This window comes from Triturus cristatus, chromosome 4_1 (assembly GCF_964204655.1).
Source record: "Triturus cristatus chromosome 4_1, aTriCri1.1, whole genome shotgun sequence".
In the NCBI taxonomy this organism is placed as follows: Eukaryota; Metazoa; Chordata; class Amphibia; order Caudata; family Salamandridae; genus Triturus; species Triturus cristatus.
The window spans coordinates 7,097,135-7,122,138 of record NC_140585.1 but is presented as its reverse complement, the minus strand read 5'-3'; the positions used below and the strand labels follow the sequence as shown (position 1 = coordinate 7,122,138).

General features: G+C 45.9%; 1 protein-coding gene across 1 annotated transcript in view; it reads left to right on the top strand.

Annotated features, from left to right (window-relative positions):
• Nucleotides 1-25,004, top strand: part of LOC146839269 (zonadhesin-like) — a 209,088-nt gene that overhangs the window by 92,449 nt on the left and 91,635 nt on the right. Inside the window, exon 5 of the mRNA XM_085650331.1 lies at nt 18,290-18,486. Coding sequence (XP_085506457.1) covers nt 18,290-18,486 — 197 coding nt within the window. The remainder of the gene's footprint in view (nt 1-18,289; nt 18,487-25,004) is intronic.

Here is a 25,004-nt window from a genome sequence, read left to right as displayed (position 1 = left end):
GCCGCCGCCACTCCTAATCGAGGGTGTGGTAGGGGAAGGGGAGGAACATTCTCCAAACACCAGACGCGCATGTGCTAGCACAGAAAGAGGATGATGGTACTACCAATACAGGCCTCCGGAAAAAATCAATCTTCTCTACACCAACCCAGAATGTTTCATGCAACGTGCTTGCATTTGAACAGGCAGTCTTGAAAGAGATTCAGGATATCGATTTCAATAACACCAAGGGATTCCAGAACCTGACGAGGGGAGAGAGAACAGCACTCCAATAGCTTAAGAACAACCAGGATCTGGTGATAAAACCAGCGGACAAAGGTGGGGCCATAGTCTCATGAGCCGATGTACCTAATGTAGCTGTCAATATCAGGCGTTGCCCGGAGTTAGCGAGATGTGTGCTGGCAATGTTGTACAGCAAAGTATTGCTGATATGCTAAGAGGCAAAAAAGTAGAATCTAAACGCACTATTGCAATTGTAGCATTCCGTATTAAACATGGTTAAATCATCCTACCCACAAAGTGTCTGGCAGGAGTTTATAGATATTCAGACATATGGAATAAAAATGGTGCGCGGGCTCGTGTGCCGATATACCAATAAAACACACGGTATTCTCATCTTCCGAATTCATGATGTTGGATATGAGTGTATCCTAGTCGGAGTGGTGTTGTTAAGGCTGCTGGTATAGAATAATATTCCTAACTACCCGGGCCCAAAGAGGTCAAATGGTACTCTGTGTAAATGCAGGGTATGCCCATACGCAAGGAGACATATTAGTGCGTGTTGGTATGTGGGTTGAGAGTCTCATACGTGTGGTGGAGACATCCAGGGTCCCAATTAGAAGCTACCTCAGTGTTTAGTCGAGTTCTAAAAAGTCACTCAGTGTATTTATGGAGACAGCGGTGCTGTAATTATCGTGATAGCTACAGCCATGGGATGTCGTCATTCAGACCATTCTCCCATGTACGTAATCGGTACACCCAACCTTGTTCTCGGATGTGTAAGTTCCTACTGATGTCTGAGTTCCGTTTATGATTCTTCATGACTTCCAGAACCATCCATTGTATGTCTGATTTTTGTGGTTCAAATCCAAAAAGTGTTTGGTCAGCCTAGAGTTTGACTTTTTACATCGGATGGTACTCCGGTGCTCGTTGATGCATGCTTTGATTTTTCTCGTCGTCATACCCAAATAAAAAAGATTACATGGGCATTTCAGGATATATACAACATTCTCAGTGGTGCAGTCGCTAAAGTCTTTTAGCTTCCATTGATTATTCGTTCCAATGTCCACTTCTTTTGTGCTAATTGTCAGAGGGCAGCAGACGCAACCACCGCAACGGTAGTGTCCCGTGGGTCTTGGTTGGCTCCACAGGGTATTCTGACACTCAATATGCTCCTGTGTGATTTTGGAGTGAACTAGATTGTCTTTGAGATTCCTACTTCTCTTGAAGGCAAAGAGTGGAAGAGCCCACTGTTTTTGGCCGCTGTTGATAATTGTCCATTTCCTCTTTATTAGATTCTGGACTCTGTTGGACACAGGTGTATATGTGGTTACGCATACCATGCGGTCAGACTTTTCCTTTGGTGTGGTATCCAGTAGTGCCTCCCGATGTATTATTTCTGACCCTTTTCTTGGCTTTTCTAATCATTGTTTTAGGATAGTGTCTCTCAAGGAGCTTAGATTCCAACTGGTCAGCTTGTGTTTTAAATGATTCTAGTTCGGAACAGTTCCTCCGAATCCTGAGGAACTGTCCTACTGGCAAATTCTGGCGAAGGGCTTTTGGGTTATAGCTCTCATATAGTAATAGACTATTCCTGTCTGTAGGTTTTACATGTACTTTTGTAGAGATCCCCTCATCCGTCAAGGTGATGTCCAAGTCAAGAAAGATGGCGTGATCTTTTTCGATGGCGTGGGTGAAGTTCAGATGATTATCTTTGCCGTTTACCCATTCCACAAAGCGCATAGCTTCCTCAGATGTTCCGTGCCACACAATGAGGATATCATCAATATATTGTTTCCATGTTTTTAGCTGGTGGGCAAATGGATTGTTGAGATTGAAGATGTAGTCCTCCTCAAACTGATGGGCATACAGGCACGCCATGCTAGGTGCAAATATACTGCCCATCGATGTGCCTTTGACCTGAAGGTACAGTGTGTCCTCGAACTCGAAAAAGTTTTCGGTAAGTGCCATCTCCTCACATTCCATAATGAAGTGTTGTGGTGTCATATACATCCAATCTTGGTTGAGAAGGATCCGTTCAACCTCTTCCAGGGTGCGCCTTTGGGGAATGCTCGTATAGAGCGCTTCAATGTCCATGGTAATGAACAAGTCTTCTGCGGGGTTGATCTCCAGGTCCCTCAGGAAGCAAAGGACATCCTTTGTGTCTTTGAGGTATGAGGGGGATTGTTGAACAATAGGTTTCAGAAACCAATCGCAAAATAGCGATAGGGGTTCCAATACTGAACCAATGCCCGATACTATCGACCTTCAAGGTGGTGGTGACCTATTTTTACGGATTTTTGGAAGGGTGTAACACCTGGGTGTTCTAGGTTCAGTGTTGACAAGGAACTCTGCCTCATGTTTGGTGATCCAATCGTTGGTCATCCCTTCATTGACCATCCTTTTGATTTTGTTCAGGATTCGTGTGGTGGGGACACTCCGGTATATCTCGTAACTTGTTGCATCTGACAAAAGGTGTAGACATTCCTCCTTATACTTTGTGTAACTCATGAGAACCATGGCCCCACCTTTGTCCGCTGGTTTTATCACCAAATCCTGGTTGTTCTTAAGCTATTGGAGTGCTGTTCTCTCTCCCCTCGTCAGGTTCTGGAATCCCTTGGTGTTATTGAAATCGTTTTCCTCAATCTCTTTCAAGACTGCCTGTTCAAATGCAAGCACGTTGCATGAAACATTCTGGGTTGGTGGAGAGAAGATTATTTTTTACGGAGGCCTCTATTGGTAGTACCATCATCCTCTTTCTGTGCTTCGCCAAAGTAGCCCCTCAGTCTGATCTTTCTGAAGAACTGGGCCAGTTCTGTGTTGAGAGTAAAGGGGTCCTTTATCGGGGTAGGTACAAAACCAAGTCCTTTAGATAGGACGGCTTCCTCATCTTTGCTGATTGTATAGTCACTCAGATTGACAATATTTGTCAATCCTTGTTCGTCGTTTGGCCACTGCCCCAGCCTTTGCACCGTGTTACCGTTCCACTGGTTGTGGGTTCGTCTTCCCATTGTACTCGGGGCATTCTTCTTGGTTTTTGTCTGCCCTTTCCCCTTCCCCAGCCACTGTATAAAAAAGGCCTTGTTGAAACCCAAATCCAGGTGGGTAAAACTGTTGTGGCCAGAAGCCATAGGAGTGCATGGGAGGGGCAAACATAGGTTGCTGGGGTTCTGGTACTTCCTGTTATGCTGTCCTCCAGTGCTTTCGTCGCTACTGCTATCGCTCCTCTCCTCCCCTGAACTGAAAGTCCAGTTTTGTGGAGTGGGTCTAAAGCGTGGTTGGCGTCTCATGGTCTGTTGTTGGGGAGGTTTCTCATAATACTCATCGGTGGTATAGGGGAATACTGTTTCCCGGGTGAATTTTTGTACATCTTTTTGTAGTTTAGTAATTTTTGATTGAGTGAGATATTCTTTATATGCCGAGTGGTCATTGTTGATCTCTTCTAATCTTTTTTTATAGACAGTTATATGAACTGAAGTCTTCAATTTGATTTCACTTTGCTGTATTTCGACCATCAGGGTGTCCGCTAGCTGTGTTGCAGTACTGATAATTAACACCAACCAATCCTTGGTACACTTCCACGCAATACTGGACCAGTTAGTTCTGAACTCCTTATTGTTCAGAAAAAGTCTTGGCTCGTTGGTGACCACGAGTCTTCGTGGGGCCGTGTTTTTCCTCAAATACTCCGTCATAAAGGCTCCATGTAGGGCCGTCCGGATCTGTTCTTTTTTCTTTGCTGAGAGTACTTCCCATTCATCAGAGTTCTTAACAGTTTGTGCTTCCACTGTTTCCGCTAGGAGTGACGGGGTTCTCAAGATTTCAGTGTACGTGTTTTCATCGAACGCGAGTTCGGACTCCATTCTCGATTCTAAGGGTACTGTGAGTGCAATCAATAATGGCACTCGGAATTCACGTTACTAGTTATGAGGCCGGTTTTAACTAACCGTTCCTTCAGTCAGCTAAGACCAAAAAGTGCCCAGGAAATGTTCCCACAGCAAACTGCTGTACAAACAACCAAAAACACACTATCTGTGGTTATTAGCCAGAGATGGGAACCAGAGGCATAGGGCCCAGGGGCTAACCAGCCTCCAACACGAAATGTAAACACAAATGGGGCTGCCCCTAGTCGGGATCGCTACAGGATTATTCGAGGTGCATAGAATTTGTGGGCATCTCATAAAAATTGATGGACTGGCCTCACACACCACCAGGTGTCATGCTTCATCATCGGCCGTCCTCGCCCTCTAAAAACTTGGTTTTATAGAGGGCGGGCATACACCTGGCGACAGGAATGCACTTCTAAACTAAAGGAGAGTGGGGGGCCCATGGGTAGTGAAAGTGATTTAAAAACCATTACAACTGTCAAATTTGTTCGGTGATGCTTCTGGTAGTCACCTGATTCACTGGGAGGAAAACCTCTTTTACAGTGAGCCTGAGGCTCCTGGGCCTGGGGCATCATGGGCCTTGGTGATGCCCCAATGCTACAGGGCCTTCCTGCAGGAGTGGCTCATGAGATACCTTTGGATCAGGACAAGACCTTTGCCATGCTTGTCCACCAGTTTTACCGGCCCCGGATGAAGATTTAATCAGTTACCTTCTGTAGGGGAAACGGCCTTAGTTACGAATTTATAACAACGAGTGAGCTTAACAACGAATCCTAAACAATGACCTTTACCTGAACCACGACCTCCTTAACCGCTACTGTGCCTGGCTTACTAAGCCTGTCTGAATAAGTAACTCAGTCTGATTTCAATTTACATTTTTTTTAAAATATTAATATTTTTATTTGATCTGTACATTTACCTATTATAATTATGCAGTCGTTTAGATTAGACTTAGTTAAAATTTACCTTTTGAGCCCCGTGGGTGGCACTGTAGGCTTGTTTTTCACTGATGCATACTGACCTGTGCTCGATACGACTGTTCGCTGTGATTTTTACACTTCAAATGGACACAAAGGGGCAGATTCCAATCCTGGAAAAAGGCTGTACAAATCGTTGTATGGAGTGTTTTTCCCATACAACTCGTACCCGGTAAACTTTTCTTACAACCTAGGAAGTACGATTCGTACCTAAAGCCTCTTTCCATACAAATCGTACAAAAGACCATACAGCTAAAATAAACCAACGATTCTGATCCGGAACAGCTTGCACACGACGTCTGTATGTATTTAAGCAGCGGTTTCCAGCCCAGCAAGTACGATTCGTCCCTACGGCACTCCGTACGGCTCTTTTCTTACAGGAGCCAAAAACAGCTGTAAAAGCAGAGTCCCCAGGGGTACGAGTCGTACAGGCATACACCCCCGTGCGTTGTGTATGTACGGTGCGTACCCCAACATTGCGTATGTACTGTGCGTACCCCGAACATTGCATACCCCAACATCGCGTATGTACGCACCGTACATACGTGATGTTGGGGTAGGCGATGTTGGGGTAGGCGATGTTGGGGTATGCGATGTTGGGGGTACGCACAGTACATACGCGATGTTGGGGTACGCGATGTTGGGGGTACGTACCGTACATACGTGATGTTGGGGTACGCGATGTTGGGGTACACGATGTTGGGGGTACGCACCGTACATACACAACGCACGGGGGTGTATGCCTGTACGACTCGTACCCCTGTTCGACTCGCAGCCCGGGAACAACTTTTCCCAGGATACGAGTCGTACAAAGTTAGCTTCGAAGCGGGTAATGGCATTCCCCGTGTACGGTACGTTTTCCATACAAATCGTAATTCAGAAAGCCGGTCCGGATCATACTAGTACGGTTGGAATGCATTTTTACAATTTGTATGGAAAAGTGTCCGGGTCCATCTCGTACAACTTTTCCCGATTTGTACAAATCGGATCGGGAAAAGTTGTATTTTTCCCATACGAATCGTACTTCGCGGGTCGGACGGGACTTGTACGATTTGTATGGAAAAATTTACCGATACGAGTCGGATGGGAAAAAAAATACAGGATCGGAATCGGCCCCAAAGTGTTGGTTGGCCATTTTGTATTAAATGTTTTAATCAAGACTATTGTATTTAAAAATGAAAATATGTTCTGGGATCCGTTTAAAAAAATATATATATTTTCTGTGAGAACGTGTATTTTATATAATCGCTTTAAATAGTCAAAATTGTGTTCATTTTCCGTGCCTTTATAGTTAGCATTCTAATGTGAAAATATTATAAAAAGATGATGGAATTTTATTTTATTGTTTTATACCTTCCATAACTGTCTCTCTTTGTTTGAGGGCTAATTTCAAGATTCAGTAATAAAAATTGTGTTAATTAGAAGTGTTGTTTAATTTAATTTAATTTTTTTGTTCGTGTTTCAAACATGCATTGTATTGAACTTAGTGGTAGATTCGGAATATATGTCAATAGAAAAATATTCGTGGTTCAGTAAGTCGTTAAAACCATAGTGGTTTGGCTTTGGTCGTTCTTTAGCCTTCATGGTTTAGGAACTCGTTATTTAAGTGGTAGTTGTTTAATCATACATTCTTCTCTAGGACTTGCTTGACCTGCCAGGCAAAGGGGAAGGCAGGGCAGAAGCTTACATCTCTCCTGAATCCCCTGACTGTTGTTGGCACTCCCTTTGAATAGCTGGGCATCCGCATTGTAAGGCTCATGGATCCCCAGGCAGCCTCTGGCAACAGGTTTATCCTGGTTCTGGTGGGTCATGTCACAAGTTACCTAGAGGCCATCCTTCTGAGGACTGCAACTGCACCTGCAGTGGCTAAGGCCTTAATGGGGATTTTTACCCAAGTGGGTTCCCCCATGGAAATGGTGTCTGATAGGGACACCAAATTCATATCTGCTTATATGCAGTCAATGTTGAGCGAGTGTGAAGTTACCTAAAATTTCTCCACCCCTACCATCCCCAAACCGATGAGCTTGTTGAGAGAAACAACAAGATCCCGAAATGCATGATCAAAGGCCTGCCTGATGCCATGAGGCATCAGTGGGACGTCCTCTCATCTTGCCTGCTTTTTGCTTACTGAGAGGTACCACAGAAGGGGTTGGCTTTAACCCCTTTGAACTTCTATATGGTCATTCTGCAAGGGACCTCAGAGTTTGGTTAAGGAGGGGGCGGGAGCAAGCTCTCAAGAAAGTACCACCTCAATATGTTGATAGCTGCATGCTGGCCTTCTGAAGCCAGATGGCCACGTTGTGGAAGTAAGCTTCTGACAACTTAGAGGTCAGCTAGGAGGTAGAAGAAGAAGAATCTATTGTTCAGATACTAAAAACATACAATTTGGCACATCTTTCTCCTATGATATGAAAAATCATAAGATGACAACCTAGGCAGCACATTATTAATGCATTTACAAGTTAATACAAAGTTTAAAACAGTTAATTCGGTATTTAAAACCACCTAGGTGTGTACTACCTAATTGAGATTCTGCTGGACTTATTCCAAATAGTATTTTCGTTGTATCCCGCAACATGTCCAATTCCTTCTATGTGTTGTCGATTAAACTATATTCTATAAACTCTCTCGTTTAAAAGAAGAATAAAATAAATTCCAATGGATTGGCTTGCTGGAAAACTTTTTTACATTTTATTTACCCACCTTGGTAAAGGAAGGTTACATCATAAAAGAAATCTAAAGTGCAATGTGCTATTTGTTAACTCGTCTTATAACATTACAATTGCTACACCCTTATTTTCACTTTATACTAGGAGCTCCTATGTAACCCGACTTTTGCATTGGTTGGCTGTCCTTCCAGATTAGAGTTCTTAAGGGGCATATTATCAAGGGCTGGCGATAACATTATCGCCGCTTTAGCGTCTGTTTTCAGGCAAATAGCGGCGATAATTTTATCGCTTTATTAACAAGGACACGCTAGCACGTGTTTCCTTGCCTCAGCGCCCGGTTTCTTTCCGCCTCTCATCGCTAATGAGATGCAAGGTAGGTGTGCCTCGTAAAACTTAAGTGTAAAATATCGATAACGGGGCTTCGCGATATTAACGAGGCCCCGTCCGGTGTAGTGCTGATCTTTTTTGCCCTTACTCGGCCTTATCACAGGAATTTAACATCTGTTAAATTCCTGACTAAGGCATACCTTACATGGGAGGTGGATTGTGGGGCTAAGACCACAGGGCCCTATCATCAACCATATCGCCGTTTTCCACTGAACATTGCTGGCACACCATCGTTGTTCCATGGAAAACGGCGATATCCCTGCCATCGCTTGAATTTTTATTGCCTCGGTGATACACGTTATTAATAACGCGCCAACCGGGCGATAAATTCCAGCGATAGACGGCGAAAAATAAAAAAGCGCTAAGCGTGTTTTGAAATATTTATCGCCATCTATTGATAATATGCCGCCATATTGGTAAAATAATAAGTGATAAAATGGCGAGAAGCCAAAAGTGCACTTTTGGCTAGCTTATCCACTGCAATATCAACAAACTTTAAGAATTTTCTGGTGAAACGCAAATCTTCTACTAGCAAACCTGCTATTACTGCTTAAGGGCATGTACGAATAGCATGTTGGTTGAAATCGGGTTTTAGTAAGCTTTTACATTCAGCTATTAAAGCTGGGCAGCTACAAACTATATGACAAAAATCTTCTCTGTCATAATTACAGAGGCGACATGTCGTTGAATTACTGGGATTTTTCTACACAGGGAAGTGACTATGGAATTGGAGATGGCCAAGTTGAAGTCTTAGGAGCTTTAGCTTCACATTTAGACCGTTCAGACCCCACAGATAGTTCTGGAGTTTTAATTGGCCATAAGTAGCAATTACCATCCATGTGTGTGACCTTTTCCACTGCTCCCCTTAATAAAAGCAGATTGTGAAAGAGGTAGGGCCCATAATTCTCCTGCATTAAAAGTAGATATGGCCAGTTTGTAATATTCATTAGTAATCAAGTTTTCCTGATCGCTTATAGCCTCACAAACGACAGTCATAAGAGTTGAGCTGTTATCGTTTCTTGGCTTATGACAAAATTTCAAATAGGTCCCTAAAATATTTACATTTTGTCATTTTAAGCCAAACTCTAATCGAATTTGTGCTGGCGAAGCTTGCTGAGGGAGATTAAATAGGCGACGGTATACCCCTACCACAAGATTGTCAATTTTATCGGCCTTCCCTCTCAAAATATCCACACCGTATGTCAAAGATGGAATATTGTTGAGCCGTCATAACTTGTAATAGTGGCTTGAGTGACAGGCCCTTTAGGCTACTAAAGAGTTGTTCCTTCTTTGTAGCCCTGCACACTGGTTCTTGAATGAGCCTCTCGCGTCAAATATTACCCCCACCTATTTGTACTCCTGCATTGACTCAAGCCGAATCCCTTCTATGCAGAATTTTGGGTGGCAAACTATTCACTTTGTCACTAGCATAGTTTTCGTTTTACCTAAATTAATTTTTAACCCGTGGGACGAGGCATACTGAGCAGTTTTACAAATGATGTCATCCGCATACAAAAGGTGGGAAACCTTAAAGCTAGCCACAACCGGGGAGTGCGAGTTAATGATATTCAAAATGGAGAAATGTTTGCAAGATACAAATTGAACAAGAGAGGGGCCAAGAAACAGCCTTGTTTTAGACCATTCATTTTTGGTATTTTTTTCAAGATTGATGCGCCTTGACCTGATCCAACTCTTGTCCATGCATCTGTCTACAGTAATTGCATAGCTCTAAGGAGAGTGGCAGAAATTCCCCACTTTGAGGACTTAGCCCAAAGGCTATTCCTCTGTACCGCATCAAAGCTGATCGAAAATCTACAAAACACAAGTGTAGGTTCATGTTGCTTGTTCAATAGCGAGTGCCAGCATTTGAATATTAATATTAATTGACATACCCAACCCCTTAATGAACCCTGTCTGATGTCTAGGCAACAGGTTTTTAGATTCCACCCAATCCTTTAGTTCACCTAGTAGACTTTTGGCAAAAAACTAGGCCTCACAGTCCATAAGAACTATTAATCGATAATTGGCGGGGTCCAAAGTTTTTCCAGCTTTGAAGATGGGGGACAAAATTGAACCCCTCCACTTATCAGGAACATCTTGATTCACCAGGATGTAATTGAATAATGTTGTCAAGTTCTCTGCCCAGAACTGCAGGTCTTCTTTGTATAGTGCTTGAGGTAGGACAGTAGGCCCCGGAGCCCCATCTGGATGACTTTAACCAATGATTATTTCCACTGTTCTGGGTTGAATCACCATGGAGAGTTCTTCCCTGGCGTTATTTTGACTGTCCATTTTTAAGGAACCTGTTACATTAGCTGGACCCGCCGTACATGTCAGCCAGGTGTTTACTCCAGGTATTTTGTGGAATATTTGTAATCGAGGGTTGGGGTTTCCCATTGGTGGATTGATTAACTAGCTTCCAGAATTCTCTTGAGTCTTTATGTTTGGAGGCATGGAGAATTTTGCACCAGTACTGATCAAACTCAATCTTAGATTGAGACCTTATCTCGTTTTTGTATAACATCCTTAGTCTCTCTCCGTATGCTTGAGGACGGGTTATATCTCAGTACCCTCAGGGCGTGGTTCAATTTTGTTTATGTAAAGAAGAGTTGCACTGAAGTTTTTCTTGGAAAAGAGTTCTCTAATCTTGTTCTAGCTGGCCGTCGAGCCACATTTTTCTCTAATAAGAGGGTGGAAAATTGCTCCCAATGATCCAAGGGGTTTAGACATGATTCTTGTAGTTTTTCCCACAAAACTCTGGCCTGATGCTCAACTTCCACAGTGCCGGTTACTGACAATTGTAGTTTTTTTTTATAGATTTAGACTGTTGTGTAACATATTTGTGGTATGGATTGTTCGAGGAATGTGATATTTAAATTGAAATTTATCATTGACGGCTGATGGTCACTTTCCAAACTCTTAACCAAACTGAAACTATTGACCATTTAATATAAAGGGACCAAAACGAGGATTATTGAGTAAGATTTTGCCGAGTGGAGTGATGGTTGTGCTGGAATATCCGGTGCTATTTAATACTCGTACGCCCTTGTGCTCCAGGTTGCTTGCTGCTACATTCCCCATTGAATCCGCCTGTTGTTTAAGTACTTGGATAGACGGAACTTGGCAAACATACTTGATAATGTCCATTATTTGATCTCTTGACGTGAGCTGGCAGAGGTTCATGTTAAACTCACCGGAAAAAAGTATTAGGGGCACTGGATTAGTTGAGCATTGAATTGATACAAAATTCAATTTAATTTCAATAGATTCTTTTTTTCCGGTTGGATGGGAATTAATCTAGATGTTTATTATCAACAGGGGTGGTTTGTTGAGTGAATGGTTGAAATACACCTTTATCGCTCAAAAATATGGGTGATCTGTCTTTATTTCTTCATTTTTAAAGTCAAGATCAACTGATATGACCAGCACTAGCCCCCTGCAGCACGCCCCATTATATTTGTTTTAATTCCCATACGTGAAACTGGTCCTAGGATGCTTGTTTCGGGTCCAGGAAGGACCTGGCTTGGCAGTTTGGGCTAGACTGTTCCCACAAGGAATAGGATCAAGACTGATTTGCATATTGCTGCGTCAAACTGGGGTCGTGTGGTGAGCAAAAGATTGATGGGTTTAACCTAGATCCTTGTGACTGGGGTTGAATGTTTGCATTGTCCAGCATTCCGTCCATCAATTGTTTCTTTTGCACTTTCAGAAATAGGGCATCTTTCTGCTCTTATCACTGTGGGCCTGCAGCCTGTCTCCAATTCATGTCTGGGGTGGGTGACATCTGGACTTTGTGCCTTCCTTTAAATAGCCACCCACAAAGAGAGCTTAGGTGTGATTGATGGGCAATCCACACCATGATGGGCCAACCTGGGAAGGGTAGGAGGGAGGAGCTGACATTTACATCTGAATAGGCTGTGACCTGTCCCACACAAAGGGCTGCATTCCCCCTGTAGTGAGTCTGGAGCCAGGACAGGAAGAAAGAAACTCTGTGCACTTCAAAGACCCTTCTTTGAAGTCACCTCCACTTCAAAGGCACAACGGGGTATAAGTACTGAACCTCTGACGCTACCAACTCAGTACACTACTCGACCTGTGAATAACTGCTACAAGGACTACCACTCTGCTGGACTGCTGCTCTGGAAGAACTGCTTTTCTGCTGTGCTGCCCTTCTGCCTGCAGACCTCTGTTATGACTAAGGAAGGACTGGATCCATCTCATTTGAACCTAGAGGGACTCCAAGGGCATGTTTTCTTGCCCCCTCTTCAAAGTCTCAGGGACATCAAAGACTTCACCTCACCCTGAAACAACACCTGGACTTTGCTTGCTGCAAGTCTTTCCTGCCAAGTGATGTCAATCCAGTCCTGGGCCCTTGGAAGTAGGTGAAAAGTCCTGCAACAACTAGAACCCATGCATCTCCGCCTTTGTGCAAATGCATCGCCCATGCACAGACCCTCTGCACCTCTGGCAGTGTAACTGCCCTTGCACTGACCCTCTGCACCTCTCTCAGTATAACTGCCCTCACACAGACCCTCTGAACCTCTGACAGTGTAACTGCCCACGCACAGACCCTCTGCACCCCTGGCAATGTAACTACCCATGCATAGACCCTCTGCACCTCTGGCAGAGTAACTGCCCTTGCCCTGACCCTCTGCACCTCTGGCAGTGTAGCTGCACACACACAGACCTCTGCACCTCTGGCAGTGTAACTGCCCTTGCACTGACCCTCTGCACCTCTGGCAGTATAACTGCCCTCACACAGACCCTCTAAACCTCTGGCAGTGTAACTGCCCACGCACAGACCCTCTGCACCTCTGGCCGTTTAACTGCCCATGCACAGACCCTCTAAACCTCTGGCAGTGTAAGTGCCCATGCATAGACTCTCTGCACCTCTGGCAGAGTAACTGCCCTTGCACAGACCCTCTGCACCTCTGGCAGTGTAACTGCCCACACACAGACACTCTGCTCCTCTGGCAGTTTAACTGCCCTGCATAGACCCTCTGCACTTCTGGCGGTGTAACTGCCCACACTCACACCCTCTGCACCTCTGGCTATGTAACTGCCCACGCACAGACCCTCTGCACCTCTGGCAGTGTAACTGCCCATGCATAGATCCTCTGCACCTCTGGCAGTGTAACTGCCCTGCACCTCCTGCAGTGTAACTGCCCATGCATAGACCCTCTGCAGCTCTGGCAGAGTAACTGCCCTCGCACAAACCCTCTGCACCTCTGGCAGTGTAACTTCACACACACAGACCCTCTGCACCTCTGGCAGTGTAACTGCCCACACATAGACCCTCTGCACCTTTGGCAGTGTGCCTGCCCTTACATAGACCCTCTGCACCTCTGGCAGCGCAACTGCCCTCACACAGACCCTCTGCACCCCTGGCAATGTAACTACCCATGCATAGACCCTCTGCACCTCTGGCAGAGTAACTGCCCACACAGAGACCCTCTCCTCCTCTGGCAGTGTAACTGCCCTTGCACCGACCCTTTGCACCTCTGGCAGTGTAACTGCCCACACACAGACACTCTGCTCCTCTGGCAGTTTAACTGCCATGCATAGACCCTCTGCACTTCTGGCGGTGTAACTGCCCTGCACCTCCTGCAGTGTAACTGCCCATGCATAGACCCTCTGCACCTCTGGCAGAGTAAGTGCCCTCACACAAACCCTCTGCACCTCTGGCAGTGTAACTGCCCACACACAGACCCCCTTCACCTCTGGCAGTGTAACTGTCCAAGCATAGACCCTCTGCACCACTGGCAGCGTAATTGCCCACACTCACACCCTCTGCACCTCTTGTAGTGTAACTGCCCACACACAGACACTCTGCTCCTCTGGCAGTGCAACTGCCATGCATAGACCTTCTGCACTTCTGGCGGTGTAACTGCCCACAAACACACCCTCTGCAACTCTGGCTGTGTAACTGCCCACGCACAGACCCTCTGCACCTCTGGCAGTGTAACTGCCCTGCATCTCCTGCAGTGTAACTGCCCATGCATAGACCCTCTGCACCTCTGGCAGAGTAACTGCCCTCGCACAAACCCTCTGCACCTCTGGCAGTGTAACTGCCCACACACAGACCCACTGCAAGTCTGGCAGTGTAACTGCCCAAGCATAGACCCTCTGCCCCTCTGGCAGTATATTTACCCACACTCACACCCTGTGCACCTCTGGCAGTGTAAATGCCCATGCACAGACCCTCTGCACCTCTGGCAGTGTAAATATCCATGTGCAGACCATCTGCACCTCTGCCAGTGTAAATGCCCATGCGCAGACCCTCTGTTGGTGGAGTTCCTAGCATTGGATTCACCAAGGTGCACAAGTAACTTTACCAGAAACTATGGTGACTCAGCCACTGGACTTAAAGTGACTTGTCGGGCAGAGTGGTAGACTTTTATATTAATGTAAGTATGCAAATTTAACATGAATGTGTAAATCCAAAAACTATGGGCCTCTTTTATGAGGAACTGGCATAGGGCAGTGCCGCAAGCCTTCTTTCTGCGCTGCCCAACGCCAATGTGAACGGGCAGGAATGCACCGTATTTATGAAAAAAGGTGCATTCCCGTCCTTTCTCCCTGCACTGGCACGCAATTTCAGTTGAATTGATTTTACATTGTAGGCTGTCTGTGCCAATTGTCCTGCTCTGAGGTATCATTTCCCTCTTGTCGTTGTAATTGATACCATGTGGTGTGCTTGGCTGAGGTTCCAGCAAGCAGTAGGGGCTGCTCAGATCATGCACTACAAACTGTAGCTAGAATGATGCTTGGACCCTGCCCTCTTACTAACTGGAGCTATCATTGCCTTTAAGGTACTTTTCCTCTTCAGACCTGGCAACACCTGCAACCACAGAAGCTTCAACACCAAAGCTCTGCCCTTTCACTCTGGCGTAGAGGCTGCCCTACGCCAGAAACCAGTAAAGGAGGCCCTAGGTGTGCTTGTTTCTACTTTGTGAACATGCAGGAGAAAATTAATAAATACAGTGGGGCTCATTTATGGGGTTTTGGCATAGGGCAGTGCAGCAAGTCACCATACTGTGCTGCCCTACGTCACAGTGAAAGGGCAGGAACGCACCGTACGTATCCAATACGGGGTCAAATGTCACAATATCAGGATTAGTTATTCAATATTCTTAACTAACCTTTCACTGATCAAAAAGTTCTTTCCTCTGGTCGATGGACCATTAGTTGAACTAACTGATGGTGATAATGAACATAACTATGACTTTTTTATACCTTGAAGTAAATAACCACAGACTCAGGAAAGTTTTAAATCTTTTTCTAAATTAAATGCATGTGAACCACTTAAAAAAAAACACAGTACAGGCACAATCATCCGTAGGAGAGAAAATTCAATTAATCAAACACATACATCGGACTCATGCAATGACTTATGCTCAGAAAGGAGAGGACAGAGAGAAAAGACCATCTGCAAATACACAAAATTATATTTATGGTGTGAAGACCAACCCCCTGGCCAACGGGCTGGTAAGGGTCCCCCGGGATAGTTCAGGCAACAAAGACTTCAGGACAGGATAGTTGACCTCTCTAATACCGACGATTGTATTGCACCCCTCTCTGACACTCTCTTCCTCCTCGAGATTCTTCCGCAAGTCTTCTTCTAACCCAATTAAATTAGGATAGAAAGTTCTGCTTCAGGCTCTGCATTCGATTCTTCATCAGCATCCCTCCCAGCATCAGCCTCTCTCGCTACTCCGACAGCATCCCGAGCTCTGCAGCATTCAGAAAATCTTCATCTGCCTAACTAACTACAACTATCTCAATTATACCTTTCATTCTTTAGGTACCACCCACTAAAGATTCAATATCATAAAAATACGAAATCTAATTGGTCAGGCAAGGGGGGAAGATCATCACGCCATGCTTACATGTCACTTTATTCAGTAAATCCATTGTTCACTAACCCATCACCCTAATTTTTATTCATGCTTTATTTTGCCAGCCGCATTCACATTTCATCTGCAACATTTGTTAAAATTCTATTCAGTTTGAACTTTTCACCGCCTGTTCTCAGGCTGGAGCACTTTGCGTCCTTGACTTTCATTTAAACTCTGTGTCATCCTTCCGCGTTCAATTTCAGCAGTCATGTGCAGTCATCACATTGCGTGGCTTACTTCAGTCATACACGAGAGGCCCAAATGCGCACTAATGATAAAGTCCGAAGGACAAATGTTACTTTAAAAAATAAATGTTTTCACTGTATACCACCCGTCTCTACTCTATTCCCCTTTACTTAATAATACTTTTTCCGCATTAGCATTAGTAAAATAGCTTGTTTTCTTTTCAGCAAAGCAGATGCCATGCACACGAGTCTTTAAGGGGCCGATTCACAGAACTAACTTAAGGCAAAATCCTAAACTTACTACTTTTGGTATTCACAGAAGGCATTTAGTAGCAGTAAAGTTAGGATTTTGTCTTAAGTTTGACTTAAGACAAACTTAAGACAGACTTAAGACACACAAAAGACAGACTTAAGACAAACTTAAGACAAACTTAAGACAGACTTAAGACAGACTTAAGACAGACTTAAGAGAAAATCCTGTCTTAAGTCTGTCTTAAGTCTGTCTTAAGTTTGTCTTAAGACAAACTTAAGACAAAATCCTAACTTTACTACTACTAAATGCCTTCCGTGAATACCAAAAGTAGTAAGTTTAGGATTTTGTTTTAAGTTAGTTCTGTGAATCGGGCCCTAAGACTCCATTTTAGTGTCTTCTGCTCATGCGCAAGAATTTCCCTCCAAGCTTTAGCTCGTCACACTGCGTAGAAGCAGTTGACGCATGCGCAGTAAAGATTCCCTCGTTAAAAGTGCTTAAGTCCTTCGTTCGTGTTATTAGTGTTAGTAAACACATAGGCAAGCTTCACTAACCTGCATGTTCATGTGGTGCGCATTAGTTTGACACAAAACAGATTTAATAACTTGTTAGTAAGTTAAAGGAGTGGATCACTTCTGAGCAAGTCTCTTTTTATGAGTCCTTGCTCCATCACTAGCACCGTTTCGGCAGCCCTGCACCAACGTAGGCACCCTTGCACCATAGTGCACGGGTGCAGGTGTTGTAGGCAGGGTTGTTTTAGTGCAGAAAGGGGCACCTTCCTGCAAGAAAACAATCCATGGAGGTGTTTTTTGTGGTAGTTTCCCCCGTGCAGCTCTGTGCTCGCCATTGACTTCATGTGGAAGTTCCCCTCATCTGGTTTAGAATGTAGAGTGAGCTTAGTCTTGTTGCTAAGTGCTTATGGTCAGTTGCTGTGGGGTGTCCTGTGGGTAGGACGTTGCTGTACCTGAAGCTTGAATAAAGAAGTTCATCTAAAGTACCTTCTGCCTCTGTACTTCTTCACACTGGCGACGAGCGAAGAAGATTGAGCCCAAGCAAACCATCTCAAAGAAGACAAGAAGCGGTCTCCTTCCGGTCATTAACAGCAAACGTTCTAACACGGCTAAGTGTTACTTCAATTCTTCCTTCTACATTTGCTGCAGAATCCAGCACGCATGGAAAGTGGAAAAACGAGGAGGAGCAAAGATTTTTCTCCTCGATACACCTGGTCCGGGGAGGCGTAAGATTTTGCTGTATTCCAGGCTTACAAGTCCTTGGAAATCTGGGAATGCCCCATAACCCATGGGAATTCCATGGGAATACGCACACAAGCCTATAGAATACCTCCCTTGCGCAGGATAAGGCAACACAGTGACTTGCGCCGCGTTGCCTTATGCAAGATTTATGAGGCCGCTTAAAACCACACAATTTGGCTTTGCGTGGCTTCATAAATCCGACCGAAGCCTTGCTTGAGTGGTGCAAACGTGATGCAGGGCTCTCATGAATATGCCCCAGTGGGTGCAGATGAATGCAGTTTATTTTGTCACTTTTAAAAAGAAAATCAGAAATATCAATGTCATTTTAACATAATCTGCACAGATTATTCTGAGCAGCAGGTGTGTAACTGTTGTGATAAGTGGATGCGCTCTGCCTCCGAGCACTTGATGTCTTTTTAGTGGAAATGTAGCCTCTGCTTCTGCCTTTGTGTATCCAATGCATAAGCACGAAGGAATGCTGGGACTGCTGCTTCGCTACAGTGTTATGACCGTCTCGGCTCTCACTTCCTTCTACATGAATAACTCTTGCTCACTGCCTGCTTTTTTCAGGTATTACTTGTCCCGCCAATAGCCACTATGAGCTCTGTGGTGCACGGTGCCAGGACTCCTGCAGTGCTTCTACGGAGCCTACGTGTGTCGCTCAATGCTCCGAAGGCTGCTTCTGCAACACAGGATTTCTCAGAAGCGGTAACGAGTGTGTCAGTGCCGGGCAGTGCGGGTGTAGCTACGAGGGCAGGTACTATAAGGTGAGTTGAGTTCGAAGAGGCTGCGTTCTAGTGCACAGGATATGTGAGGTTAAGTGTGAGTGATGCAATCTATCACAAATGCTAAGGCGACTGCCAGTAAACTTGGCATCTTTTGTGGTGTACAGCTTTGGTTTTGTTTCACACTGAGAATACAAACACACCTTGAGCACTCCAGTTTGTAGCCATGAGCTCATGCTAAGAGGCAGGCCCAGCCAACAGCCCCTAGTCATAGCCAAGCTCTGCCAAGGGACAAAGGCCCCAGGTAATAGACAGGATCAGCCGATTGCCCCTGGCAATGGCCAAGATCTGCCAAGGGCCAAATGCCCCAGGTAATAGACAGGATCAGCCGAGGCCCCTGGTAATAGCCAAGATCTGCCAAAGGCAAAATGCCCCAGGTAACAGACAGGATCAGCCAAGGGCCCCTGGTAATAGCCAGGATATGCCAAGGGCCAAAGACCCCAGGTAATAGACAGGATCAGCCGAGGGCCACTACTAATAGACAGGATTGGCTGAGGGCCCCTGTTAATAGACAGGATCAGCTGAGGGCCCCTGGTAATAGACAGGATCAGCTGAGAGCTCCTGGTAATAGACAGGATCGGCCGAGGGCCCCAGGTAACAGATAGGATCATCTGAGGGCCCCTGGTAATAGACAGGATCAGCCAAGGGCCCTTGTTAATAGAGAGGAGCAGCTGAGGGACCCTGGTAATAGCCAAGATCTGCCAAGGACCAAAGGCCCCTGGTAATAGACAGGATCAGCCAAGAACACCTAGTAATAGACAGGATTAGCCGAGGGCCCCTGGTAATAGACAGGATCAGCCAAGTGCCCCTGGTAATAGACAGGATTAGCCGAGGGTCTCAAGTAATAGACAGGATCAGCTGAGGGCCCCTGGTAATAGATAGGATCAGCCGAGGGCCCCTGGTAATAGACAGGATCAGCCGAGGGCCCCTGGTAATATTTATTTATTTGAAAAGTTTTATAAAGTGCGAATATGACCCATACGGGTATCAGAGTGCTGTACAAAGGAGCGAAGGTGTAATCAGAAAAAATCATGAGTACAACAAAATGGAACAAATGAGGCACCTTAACAACAACAAGGTCATAGGGGGGCACGGTCGGCCGATCTATTGGGACCTGTAAAGTTTCAGCAGGGCAGCAAATCAAAATGACACAAGAGAAGGAACATAATACAATCTGAACAACAGCTACGCAAGAGTCACAGACAGGAGACAGAAGTAGATTGAGGTGGCATCAGGGCTCGTGCTGCTGATGGTCGTTCAGGAGTAGCCATTTGACATGTTTTTTGAATGAGGCAGTGATGGGTTAGATCTGATCTTGGGAGCAAGACCAGAGAAAGCACGATTGTACGTTCTTTTCTTATTGAAGTTGGGAGGCTTCAATAGTGAGGTATTATAGCTTTTTAGGTTCTGACTCCAGCCCGATAGCTCAAGTTTTTTTGCCAGGTATACGGGGGTGTTGTGATGAATAGCTTTGTGCATCAGGCAAGCGATCTTAAAACGGACCCTAGCTTCAATGGACAGCCATTTTAGTTGAGTCAGGTCTGGAGTGAAGTGGTCATGTTTTCTGGAGCCCGTGATGAGTCCGGCCGAAGCGTTCCGAGTGGCTCTAAGCAGAGCCAAACTAGCTTTAGGTAGCCGAGCAAGGGTCACCAAACCATATTCCAAGCGTGAGATAACTAGGGATTGAACGGCTGGCTGCATGTCCTTGGGCGGAAGGAATGGCTTGATGTTCCTAAGGGTGTTGAGCTGAAGATTGTCTCCCCTAATAGTTGCGCTGATGTGATCTCGCATATTTAGGTATTTGTCCGGGGTTAAACCTAAAGATTTAGCAGAGTCAACAACATGAGGGGTGCAGTTAAGAGAAGTAAGTTGTTTGATCCAATCTTGGGTAGATGCCAAGTGGTTGCGGAGGGCAATCAGAAGGAATTCTGTTTTTATGGTATTTAACAGCAGATGATTTTGAGTTGGCCATTGTTGAGTTTTCAGAAGCGCACCATTTAGAGTTTTTATGTCATCAGGAGAGGAGATCTTCAAATACAGTTGAGTGTCGTCAGCGTACATGTGGTATTGAATGTTAGAGCGGTTCAGAATATCGGAGAGAGTTTCCATGAAAAGGTTGAAAGTGTGGGCGAGAGTGCCGATCCTTGAGGTACCCCAACAGTGACCGGGGTACTAGTTGCACGGGATTGGTTAACTTTGATTCTTTGGGTGTGGTTCTGAAAGAAAGAGGCAAACCATTATAGGGCCCGATAACCTCATCCTATATTGAAGAAGAGCAATCAGAGTTTCATGTTTGAGGATGTCAAATGCTGAGGACAAGTCAAGAAGGATCAGAAGAGTTATAAAAATTATGTTTAAAAAAAGAAGATCAGAAGACAAGGAACGTTTTGATAAAGGGATCTCAGGGCGTCATCCACAATGTGTGTTAGAGCTGTGTCCGTACTGCACCCCGCTCTGAACCCCGACTAGTAACGGTCAAGGAGTTGAAATGTCTCTGTGGTTGCAGAGCTGTGTGTAGAGCTGTGTCAGTGCTGCACCCCGCTCTGAACCCCAACAGGTAAAGGTCAAGGAGTTGAAATGTCTCTGTGGTTGCAGAGCTGTGTGTAGAGCTGTGTCAGTACTGCACCCCGCTCTGAACCCCGACTAGTAAAGGTCAAGGAGTTGAAATGTCTCTGTGGTTGCAGAGCTGTGTGTAGAGCTGTGTCAGTACTGCATCCCGCTCTGAACCCCGACTAGTAAAGGTCAAGGAGTCGAAGATTCTCCGTGTGGTTGCAGAGCTGTGTGTGGACGCATTTCTCAAGCACTTTGGGTAAAGTCATGATGCTGGTGAACTGACAGAAGTTCTTAGGATCAGCTAGGCCGGCATTAGGCTTCTTTGGGATGGGAGTGACTTGACCCATCTTGAGACAATCTGGAATCTTCCCATGAAAGAGAGATTCATGAATGATCCGGGACCAAAGTGGAAGAATGGCCCAGTTGAGATCTTTAAAAAACTTGACTGTTAGTAGATCGCTGAAGCGATTGGAAGGAGCCCATCACCGCCTGCTGTGCCACACGGGGACTCCATCCCCCAGCTGCCTTTGCGGTCGGAGCCACCGACGTTCCTTCTCGCACCGGGAGGTGATTTAAAAACTGTTCAGGGCTCCCGTGGTGGGGCCATGCGCAGGTGTGCCCGGGCCAAGGTTGGGTCCACCTGCGCCCGTCAGAGCCCGGAGGAGGCTGGGCTGGGCCACCCTCCTGAGTTCTCCCCCCAGAATCAGCTGGACCAGGCGCCTAGACATTGCATGGACTGAGGTTAGTGCTTTAACCTCCTGTAAGACATATACTGTGCCCCTGCGCCCCTTATTTAATTGTGTGGTTCACCCTAAGTCTTGTTCAACATCTGGCCACTGTTGATATCTAATAAGTGCAAGAGTATAAATTACAGGAGGTGTCTCCACATACATCAACGTACGTAAAATAAGTAGAAAATGGGGAAGCAAACCTGTACTGAAAAAAAGCAAATGACTCTCCCGCAAATCTCGTCCTCAGTACAACCTACCTCTATCAATAGGATGCTCCAGAGGGCTGTAGGAGTGGTACTCACTGAAATCAAACTGACTGAAAGGCGGCTATCGTTAACTCCGAACTTAGATTTCCCTTTTACAGATCTTGATGCCTCACGCACTTCAGTTACCCTGGTTAGTGACTCCTCCAAGACGCAGACAAAGGGGCAGGTGACCGCAGGTAAACTACCTAATGTTGATTTGTATCCAGGGGCTGCTCCATCACGGCCAGTGAAAAAAGGGAAAGCCAAGCCAGCTGTGAGATCAGGGGCAGAACGGAAGAAGGGCACAGAAGAAACAACGGACACCAGTGGCACTGGGGAGGGAGGAACGGCCAGTTGCCCAGGAATAGACAACGAGCACCCAGCGTGGGCGACACACCCGGCGGTGGACTCACAAGCACAAGCCAGGGCCATTGTGCAGGACGAGCTCAAATCTCTGATAACACGGGTGAACGCGCTGGCAACACTATTTGAGGCTTGGGTAGCCAATCAAGGAGTAACCAACAGAGAATGGCAGTTGCCAGGAAGCACTAGCTGCACCCTGTACTAGTAGGGCCCGATTCACAGAACTAACTTAAGACAAAATCCTAAACTTACTACCATTTTGGTATTCACAGAAGGCACTTACTCATTTCGGTATTCACAGAAGTAAGAAGTCCTAACTTTAGGACTCCTAAATGCCTTCTGTGAATACCAAAAGCCTTAAAATTAGGATTTTTCTCAGTTTAGTAGTAGTAAAGTTAGGACTCCTAACTTTAGGACTCCTAAAATGAGAAAAATCCTAATTTTAAGACTTTCGGTATTCACAGAAGGCATTTAGGAGTCCTAACTTCTGTGAATACCGAAATGAGTAAGTGCCTTCTGTGAATACCAAAATGAGTAAGTGCCTTCTGTGAATACCAAAATGGTAGTAAGTTTAGGATTTTGTCTTAAGTTAGTTCTGTGAATCGGGCCCGTAGAGTTGATTCCCCACCTATACATAATCCAGTCCCTTCAATTGCCCCAAATCAGGCTAGCCAGTGCTCCATAAACGCAAGTAGGGTAAATCCAGCTACCCCGTGAGCACTCAATAATAGGCAATGCCAGGGGCACAGCCAATGGGAGGGGGTAGGATCAGTTAGATGTAAAGGAGCCAGTGAAGAAAGTCCAGCCGTGCCATACATTAATCTCCCACCCGCTTCAAACCCAAATGTTATCGTTTTAACAGGAGTACCAGAGCTTGGGAGGGGGCACAGGCAATCACATCAGGAATTAAAACACAAATGCATGTTCTGGCTGGCTCAACGGAGGCAATTTTCCTACAAGGATGCGGGTGAGATCCTACTGACACGTGGAGCTGGATGGGCGGCTGGAGACCGAAAGATACTCAGGGGGATAGGATTGTGATCTATTTCAGAAATCCATCGGTTGCCCGAGCCCTCCTAGGGAGGGACAATTATAGGCTGGAAGGGGGCATAAGGGCCCTTCCGTTGGGCTACTTCTACCCTCTGGGGAGAGCCCCAAAATGGATGGGAGGGGGGAATGCAGAATCAGAACCATCAAACTGCTAATTCAGATTACGAACGGCCCAGGCAGCTACTCTTTAGCATACCAGTAACAAGCAGATATGGTGTCTCAGAGGGAGCAGCTTGACTTGTACCGGAAAGGCATCAGTTAGAGAAACTCCATCGCCAGAGGGAGCACCAGGGGAGAGGTTCTCAAGTAGGGGAGGTCCCCAAACAGAGTATGTCACCCAGGTGGGGTGGGACCCATGGTAAGGCATGTGGAGACGAAATGGAAGGAGTTAACATGGTCCACATGGACAAAACATGTAGACCATCTTTAAACATACCTAACGAGATTGTGCAGGTGCCCGACTTAATTATAGAGGAGGCCTTACACTCACTGCCCCCCACACCTCTGAGCACAGATAGCTGTCTGGGCCCACCAAGGTTGCGGGTACTATCTTGGAACGTAGCTGGACTTGTTTCTAAGATGGACAACCCTGAATGGGGGGAATTTGTAGATCAACATTAGTCTGTATGTTCCAGGAAACCTGGGCTAGGATGGACACTTTTAGATCAGGCTACACATTGCATAGTGTAGCTGCTACATCGGGGGGAAGGGCAGGCCCTCATGAGGGCTCTGTATTTGGGTCGGTGTACATTTGGGTTGTGTAGTAAAACAGATGGAGACACACTCAAATGACATGCCATGTATCCACCTTATTTTGCCAACAAGGATTAAAATCACACAGCAGTTTCAACCTCATGTAGCTATTAAATCGGATACAGTTCTTCCAATGCCACTGTAGGCGGCGACCCTGTCTGGCGGCTCAGGTGGTACGCGGACTGAAATAAACCCAGTACAATGCACGGCGTGGGCTTGGTGAATGCTTCCGAAAAGGGCTCAACTATCCTATCTATATGCTCCACTGTTACCTTTGGCCTCACACCCTGACATCTCTGCGGCACGGGAGGAGCCGGCCCCCCGTGAGTTGGCCAAAGTTGGTATCTCTCGGATGGGGGATTTGTATACGCACGGTCGATTCCGGTCGATTCCGGACTCTTCGGGAGGTAAAAAATGGGACGGATCATGGCTTTCTGTTTGGCTTTACCTATGTCCGAGTTCGGCCAGCTATCAGAACTGCTTATCCAGAGTTTCCGGCGGAACACACTACTCTACGGGCATTGCAGGCGATGCTGGCAGGAGAGGGACGTAAGGGCTTAATTACTAAACTTTACAATGCTTCATTACGGGAGAGAGAACAGAGCGACCATCCCTCCTGTCTCAGATGGCAGGTAGCGTTGGGGATCACCCTCGCGCCGGACGTTTAGAAGGCGTGTTGCGAACTTACTGGGCGTCTCACAGCAAACTGCAACCTCAGAATAATTCACTTCAAATTTTTACACCAACTATATTACACCCCCTTCCAACTCCATAGGTATGGTTTGCGCGAATCCGCTAACTGCGT